This window comes from Triticum dicoccoides, chromosome 2B, assembly GCF_002162155.2.
Source record: "Triticum dicoccoides isolate Atlit2015 ecotype Zavitan chromosome 2B, WEW_v2.0, whole genome shotgun sequence".
Lineage (NCBI taxonomy): Eukaryota > Viridiplantae > Streptophyta > Magnoliopsida > Poales > Poaceae > Triticum > Triticum dicoccoides.
Genome location: NC_041383.1, coordinates 121,956,685 through 121,965,203, shown reverse-complemented (window position 1 = coordinate 121,965,203; position 8,519 = coordinate 121,956,685). Strand labels below are relative to the sequence as shown.

General features: G+C 50.6%; 1 protein-coding gene across 1 annotated transcript; it reads right to left on the bottom strand.

Moving 5' to 3' along the window:
* Positions 1–5,411: 5,411 nt before the first annotated feature.
* On the bottom strand, positions 5,412–6,065 carry LOC119360624 (protein SRC2 homolog). The gene has a single exon (XM_037626176.1). It carries the CDS (start codon positions 6,063–6,065, stop codon positions 5,412–5,414), a length of 654 nt encoding a protein of 217 aa, XP_037482073.1.
* Positions 6,066–8,519: the final 2,454 nt, after the last annotated feature.

The window sequence follows — 8,519 nt, the reverse complement described above, 5'->3', positions numbered from 1 at the left end:
CCGACGCGGGCTCGGGCGGGAGCCGGACGGCGGCGGGATGGGCCCCGCGGGCCCGATCCGGGCCGCGCAGGCCGGCGGCGGGGTGGAGAGAGAGAGAGAGGGTGAGGTGGCGCGGTGGGTTTGGGCGAGGCGGCGGCGGAGCTGAGGTGGCGAGCCGTTATTGGCCGGGGCGAGGTGGCTGCGGGGCGGTGGACGTGTCCGGCCGCTGGGCGGACATGTCCGGCGGCGTGCAGGGAAAGAGGCTAGGGTTCATCTGCGCGAAAATTCCGGGGGAGACACCTATTTATAGGTAGGGGGAGCTAGGAGACTCCAAATGAGGCATGATTTTCGCCCACACGATCGTGATCGAACGACCGAGAGCATGGAGGGGAGTTAGATGGGTTTTGGGCCACTTTGAAAGGGGTGTTGGGCTGCAAGATGAAAGGGGCTTTATGGGCTATGCGGTTAACCGTTGGTGTATCAAACGGACTCCAAATGACACGAAACTTGACAGGCGGTCTACCGGTGGTATACCAAGGCCGCTTGGCAAGACTCGATCCATTCCGAGAACGTTTAACACCTACTCACGATGAGAGACAAAAGGGGGACGCCGGAGGACATAGGAGCGTCGGATTGCAAAACGGACAACGGGGAAAATGCTCGGATGCATGAAACGAACACGTATGCAAAATGAAATGCACATAATGACATGACAATATGCAACACGCAAGCAAATGACATGGCAATGACAGCGAATAACTTGCGGACACCTGGCGCAACGAATCCAGGGCGTTACATTGTACGAGTGGACTATTGGCTACAAGTGACATGCAACTCCATACAACCAGCTCTTGTGTATATTATTAACCATGCTCTAAAACGGGTTTTCCTAAAAATCAGCTAAAACTCATTTTTTTTATAATCCTAACACTAATCTCTGCTATCCAAACAACCACTTAGAGTAACAGGTTATTTAAATAGTGCTAGTAGTATATTTTGTGAGTTGAAGGCGACCAAAATAGAGGAGAGAAATTAAGAACCAGCTGCAGCAGGAACAAAATCTTATAAGACATGGTCGTACAGTTCATCCTAGTAGACCCTATCCAAGTATCCATCAGTTGATACGTGGATTTGCGAATCTCAATGCAACAGAAAAACGTCGATTTTTTGTCAAAAAAGACCACCTGCCGAACAGAATTGTCAAAAAAGACCTCCTCCGAATGAAAGTAACAAAAACGACCCCCTTGGCCGTGGCGGCAGGCGTGCCGAGGGACACGTGGCACCTGCCGCCACGGTGCGAGGCGGCAGCCCATGCCGCCACGGTGCCAGGCGGCAGGCTCGGCATAACCGCAAAAGGTTGGCGCGACGGAACGGGCTGGCGATGTGGGGCCCCGCCGCCTCAGGGGCTGGCGGCAGGACTGTGTCGGTGGGCCTGGCCGCCTCTCTAGCTGGCGGCAGGTCTCTGCATGCGCGCTACGGTGCCGCTCGTCTAAGACTAGTACGGACTAAGGAACATGCATGCGTGCTCTACGTACTAGTTTAATTAAACATGCATGGGGCAAGGCAACTACATAAGCAGTTTAATTAAGCCGAGTCTAATCTGCCATGCATCATTTCTTGTCGTCTCGTCACAAGATTTCATATTCGTTCTCATGCATGCTATGAAAACAATTCCATCGTCTCTCTCTGTATGCGGGGTATTTCAGATCAACGAGATGATGCGACGGGGCTACCTAGCTACGCTAGGCCACTGTGATGTGCGCCACGATGCGACGAGGCTACCTACCTGTGCTGCCGCCTCAGCCACAGGCGGCAGGCCCCACCACCTGGCCTCCGTTACATCGCGCGAGCAACTACACCGTAATCAGCAGGCCGCCGCCTGCCCGGCTGGCGGCAGGGGCTGCCGCCTCCCACCGTGGCGGCAGGTGCCACGTGTCGCCAGGCGCGCCTGCCGCCACGGTCGAGGGGGTCTTTTTTGTCACTTTTATTCGGAGGGGGTCTTTTTTAACAATTCCATTCGGTAGGTGGATTTTTTGTCAAAAGAGACCACCTGCCGAACAGAATTGTCAAAAAAGACCTCCTCCGAATGAAAGTAACAAAAGGGACCCCCTTGGCCGTGGCGGCAGGCGTGCCGGGGGACACGTGGCACCTGCTGCCACGGTGCGAGGCGGCAGCCCATGCCGCCACGGTGCCAGGCAGCAGGCTCGGCATAACCGCAAAAGGTTGGCGCGACGGAACGGGCTGGCGATGTGGGGCCCCGCCGCCTCAGGGGCTGGTGGCAGGACTGTGTCGGTGGGCCTGGCCGCCTCTCTAGCTGGCGGCAGGTCTCTGCATGCGCGCTATGGTGCCGCTCGTCTAAGACCAATACCGACTAAGGAACATGCATGTGTGCTCTACGTACCAGTTTAATTAAACATGCATGGGGCAAGGCAACTACATAAGCAGTTTAATTAAGCCGAGTCTAATCTGCCATGCATCATTTCTTGTCGTCTCGTCACAAGATTTCATATTCGTTCTCATGCATGCTATGAAAACAATTCCATCGTCTCTCTCTGTATGCGGGGTATTTCAGATCGACGAGATGATGCGACGGGGCTACCTAGCTACGCTAGGCCACTGTGATGTGCGCCACGATGCGACGAGGCTACCTACCTGTGCTGCCGCCTCAGCCACAGGCGGCAGGCCCCACCACCTGGCCTCCGTTACGTCGCGCGAGCAACTGCACCGTAATAAGCGGGCCGCCACCTGCCCGGCTGGCGGCAGGGGCTGCCGCCTCCCACCGTGGCGGCAGGTGCCACGTGTCGCCCGGCGCGCCTGCCGCCACGGTCGAGGGGGTCTTTTTTGTCACTTTTATTCGAAGGGGGTCTTTTTTGACAATTCTATTCGGTAGGTGGTCTCTTTTGACAAAAAATCTAATTGATGGGAGAAAATTTCTTCGGCGGAAGTCGTGGAGCACGGAAGCTATGACGAGATCGAAAGTAAGCAATCAGAATCATGCAAGCGGCAGGCGGGACTTGCGGCGATCGATCGGTGGATCGACGGGCGAGCATACAACCGAGGCGCATGCGCACGTGGCAGGGCGAGGCGTTGGTGCAAGTCCAGATCGATCGGAATCAGCGGCGGCGGAGCGTCCAGGCAACGGAGTCTTGGCGAGATCATCGTTCGAGTCGATCGAGATCGGTTCGGTACGAGCTGTGCAGACATGAGCGCAGGTGGGCTGAAGCCCAGGCGGGGCCAGCGTGGTCAAGCCGTGGACTTTTGGCTCTATTTCTTTGTACACAGGTTGTGTATGTGGATGGTAGTGTGATGGTCTATGGTGCAGGCGGTGAGGTTGGCGATGTGCGTATAAGGCTCCGAGGAGGCTGGAATGCATCGTGGCAGGATCATGCATACACAGTACGTCAAGCAATGCACGGATGTGCGGGTGAAGACGATGCAGGGTGGAGTATGGTTGCAGTCGGACAGACACGACTGGGTCGGACTGAATTGTCTGATGGACTGACGGGGATGTCAGTTAAAAGCAGAAGACGGTGGTGATTTCAGCAACGACGGCATAGGAGCGTGATGCTGATGGTGGCCGACTTCTGGGGCGTGGAAACACGTGGTGCAGGCCTGAGGGCTTGTGCGGCTTCGATAGACTATGGCGCGGGGTTGATTCAAGACGGTGCACATGAGAGCTTGTTGTCGACAGGGCGCGGGAGGGTGGCACGTACAACCACCGTGGAGTCATGTTGAAGGTGGAGCTGGAGTCTGGCGGAAGACTTCACTCTGTGCTGATGGAGGGGCTATGGCGTAAGAATTCGGAGAGTTGAAGCCTATTTCAGTGGGATAGCGAGAGACACGTGGATCGGACTGGGTACCAGTGGTCTGGTGGAGACGTGATACTCGGCATCGGTCGGTGATGATCGGTGGTTCTTTGCAGTAGGGGTTTGAGTGGTGTGGGTTCACGACCTTGGGAGACTCGACCAGGACAACAAAGGCTCGGCGCGGTGATAGCGGCGAGGCGTGCGGTAACCATGGGACACAGCGACAGGCCAGGGCACTGGTGGTCAGACATGTGATCAGAAAAATTGTGCAAAGGGTGCTGAAGCAGTGTTGATGAGTACCAGATTTAAGTTGGTGACTGGGTCTATCGGTGCCGGAAGATGGACAGGAGTTGACCATGGAGAATCTGAGAAAGTGGCAAAGAGTCTGAAATTGTCAAAGACTGAGAGAGTACATGGCCGTATATTCTGTGGTGTTCAGTGCACATGGCAAAGTGTGGATGACTAGTACAGAAGGAGGTGGAGTGCTATAGCTGTGGGACATGTCAGAGACTATCCGGGAAAAGAATGAGACAACTGTGAATTTGATTCAGGGTGACACAGGACGACGGTGAAATTCCTTCAAGTTTCAGACAGACGGTCAAGAAAGAGCGGTGATGTTGAGTTCATGTAACTCTTATATGTGGCGTCCAATATGTGGGTTGTTCATCTTCACGCAGACAGTGGTCGGTGTGTGATAGCTTTGGACGGATCTTTGGAAGTTGAGAGCACAACGTAGAGTAATGAGAAACTTAATTTTGCTCAAGTGTTGAATGTGAAGAATACGAGAATGGACTACAATTGCAGGTGGAGTCACATGGAGTCTGGGAGTAGCAGCGGTGCTCATGGCGTATCTCAAGTTCAATGTACATGGAGGTTTGATGCACAGCCGAATTCAAGGTGGTGGAGAATATTCGCCAAGATGGAGTTTGTTAGAGTTGTGTCGAATATTATTGTACAAGTTAGGTTACAGTTGAACTTGGAGTCGTATGGTGTGTAGACAGAATATGGAGTCGTGTCCAAGTAGGACACTTGTATCCTAGGCCTCTCATATATAGCGGGGTAGACACACGATGTAACCTATGCCAACATAATAACACGGGCACTCGGGGGAGCCGGCGGCGTGTGCCGGCGCACGGGCGGCCGGGGTGCGGTATTGTGACGGTGTCAATGGGGAGGAGCGCTCGTAGTCATGCCCGGCGATGTAGCCATGATGATGAACCTCGTTAACAAATCTCGATGTCGTGTTTGTGTGATTGCTTGGTCCTCGGTAGGTTGACGGAGTGCCTCGGATTTATTCTAACAAAACGGAACCCATGAAACAGCGCCGGTTCATAAACATGCTCAATTAAGGCTTATCCGTCGATTAGTATTATCTGCAAAACCTATGCAAAATGTTTACGATAGACATGATATTTTTTGCCAAGAAAATGTAAGGTCGTGATTACTAATCACAATCGATGCACACCACGGAGGCACATAGATCGAGTAAACTCCAGCGCAATTTTAACAGAAAAAAACCATATGCATGTCCGTCAAATCTGATGGTACAGTTTTATTCATGCATTTCCCTATAGGAAAGTACTATTGTATTATTCATGCTACTAATATATCCTGGTTCCAGCTGAATTATGTGAATATTTTAGAAGGCCAACCCTCCGAGTCTCCGACGACGCGGCCTCCGGATCTATATGCCGCCGTGCCCGCGAAGCCTCCGCCGAGCAGCCCCGGGCCCAGCCCCAGCGCGAAGCGACCGTTCCAGGTGAAATTCCTCCGTGCCGGCCGGCACGGCGGCATGACCGCCTGGCAATCGGGTTCCGAGGGGGGCGGCGGCAGCACCACCACGGGGCCGAGGCGGTACGCAATGCTGAGCGTGCCGCGGTGCCTGCTGCTCTGCGTCTTCCGGACCAGGTACGACGCGCATCGCCACGGGGTGCCTCCTCCGGCGGCGCAGGCGCCCGCGAGCAGGTCGGCGACGGGGATGAACACCTCGCCGACATCGCGGTCGTCAAGGCCGAACGAGCCGCCGAAGTAGCGCTCGGTGCGGAGGAGCACGTGGAGGTAGGCGCGCCCAGCCGCGGCGGCCGTGGGCGAAACGGCGAACCAGACCGTGTGGTTCCAGGCCGGGTCAGTCTCGCCGTCGCGGTCGGTGAGGGTCCGCTGGCACGTGCGAGGCTCGCCGTAGACGGACGCCACTGCGTACACCTCCATGCCGCTGAACAGGTTCACGCTCGGCAGGTTGCTCGCCGAGACGAGCGTCAGCTCCAGGACCCTGTGCGCCATTGCTGACCGCTCCAGCACTGTCGGAGAAAGCGAACTAGAACGTGGCTAGCAGCTGCGAGCTTTGCCGTACGGGCTTATGGACGGTGGCCATGGCGCGCGGGGTATGTATAGGACCCGCGGTCAGCGACGAGTCGTCGGGTGCTCCAAGTCTGGCGCGAGGGCTACATGCATACATGCCTGGATGTGCACGAATCTGATGCCAAGGAAAATTTCAACAGAATCTGCGCAACGTACAGCTTTGTTACTGACATTGGACATACAAAATTCTAGATTTTGAACCCGAAAGATCTTAACATGCGTCTAGAACACCTCCGGTTGAACCAGTAAATTGTAGTATAAGACTGCTAAAGGTTGCTTCTGATGAAAGATTGTGCTACTGATTTCTCACTGACGCGACATATAATTCTCCAAACCGGAACGTAATGGTTTCTGGTGATTGAACTTGGGACCTCATACTCGACAACTCCTGCTAATAGACAATAAAACTGATGGTTTCTGAAGATTTACATGAATCGTGAAATGTTCAAGAACACATTGAAGCATCGTCATTTGGCATTTTTTTGAAACATTTTTTGAAAATTGTGAACAATTTTAAAATGCTAAATATTTTTTTAAACGAATTTTTTTATAGGTCCAGAATTTTTTTTGAGAAAATATACTTTATTTGGTAATAGAAACATTTTTTTAAAAACACAAAAAAATGAAAATTAAAGTAATACACGGAAAAAAATTAGTGTGACCATTTTTTTACAATTCCAAAAAACGATTAAACGCGAAAAATTCATTGAAATAACGAACAACATTTTCAAAATAGGAACAAAATTTCAAACATAGGAACAAATTCGAAATATGAAGACTTTTCAACTTTTTGATCATTTATTGGATATTCTGAAAAAAAACAATTTTGAACAATTTTTGAAAAATGTAAACACTTTGTAAAAGAATGAATATTGTAGAAAAACTTGAACAAAAAATTAAAGCCCAATAATTTTTGAAATTTCTAACAAAATAGAATTCTGAACATTTTGCGATTTTTTTAGATTTATTAAAAAAAGGAACCGACAAATGAGAAGAAAAACTTAAAAAGGAGACAGAAAATAAACAAAAACAAAGAAAACCGGGTGGCCTCACATTGACTACAAGTAGATCGGCCAACTCCAGCACTCCTGTTTGTTTTGCAACTAATTTGACGATCCGAGCGTCATATCGGCTACCGTCTTTCCCTAGTATTTTTCTTTGACAACGGGGTTGTAACTCGGCGCAGGAACTATATGAACTGATTGACATGTAGAGACCTCCAAATCGGCGCCTTCTGCGCTCAGGTCCTGGCGCCCACGTGTCTGCTGATATGGGCCGGCCCATCATGAGGAAACACGATTCACTAGCTTTTCTTTTTTTAGGTGAACTAGGGATTTATTCAACGTTCAAAAAAGAAGGAATACAAATGATGTCTAGTAGGATCCCTAGTCACATGGGGCGACCAGCAGGGAGGCACGAAGCCGCCTTCGCTAAGGCATGAGCATCAAGGTTTGTCTCCCTATTCTCAAAACGAAAGCTAACTCTTGCAAAATCTCTAGCTCTATCTCTTATTTCACTCCAAACTAAAGCATAAAAAGGAACAAAAGTTCCATTTATAACTACGGATTTATTCAACGTTCAAAACGGAAGGAATACAAATGATGTCTAGTAGGACCCTAGCCACATATGGCGACCAGCAGGGAGCAACGAAGCCGCCTTCACTAAGGCGTGAGCTTCAAGGTTTGTCTCCCTATTCGCAAAACGAAAGCTAACTCTTGCAAAATATCTAGTTTATCTCTTATTTCACTCCAAACTAAAGCATAAAAAGGAACAACAGTTCCGTTTATAACTAGGGATTTATTCAACGTTTAAAACAGAAGGAATACAAATGATGTCTGGTAGGATCCCTAGCCACATGTGACGACCAGCAAGGAGCGACGAAGTCGCCTTTGCTAAGCCGTGAGCTTCAAGGTTTGTCTCCCTATTCTCAAAAGGAAAGCTAACTCTTGCAAAATCTCTAGCTTTATCTCTTATTTCACTCCAAACTAAAACATAAAAAGGAACATCAGTTCCGTTTATAACTAGGAATTTATTCAACGTTCAAAACAGAAGGAATACAAATGATGTCTGATAGGATCCCTGGCCACATGTGGCGACCAGCAAGGACGAAGCCGCCTTCGCTAAGGCGTGAGTTTCAAGGTTTGTCTCCCTATTCTCAAAACGAAAGCTAACTCTTGCCATATCTCTAGTTCTATCTCTTATTGTACTCCAAACTAAATCATAAAAAGGAACAACAGTTCCGTTTATATTTGAGACGACCTGCATGCAGTCCGAGCCTATGATCACATGTCATAAATTGAGATCCTTAGTCAGCGCCAACGCTTCATTGCATGATTGAGCTTCAAGAGTGGGGGCGTCCACTCGATTTTTTGTCAA

What these genes read in the sequence shown, in the direction of transcription:
- LOC119360624 (XM_037626176.1), bottom strand. Translation starts at nt 6,065, where the DNA reads ATGGCGCACAGGGTCCTGGAGCTGACGCTCGTCTCGGCGAGCAACCTG.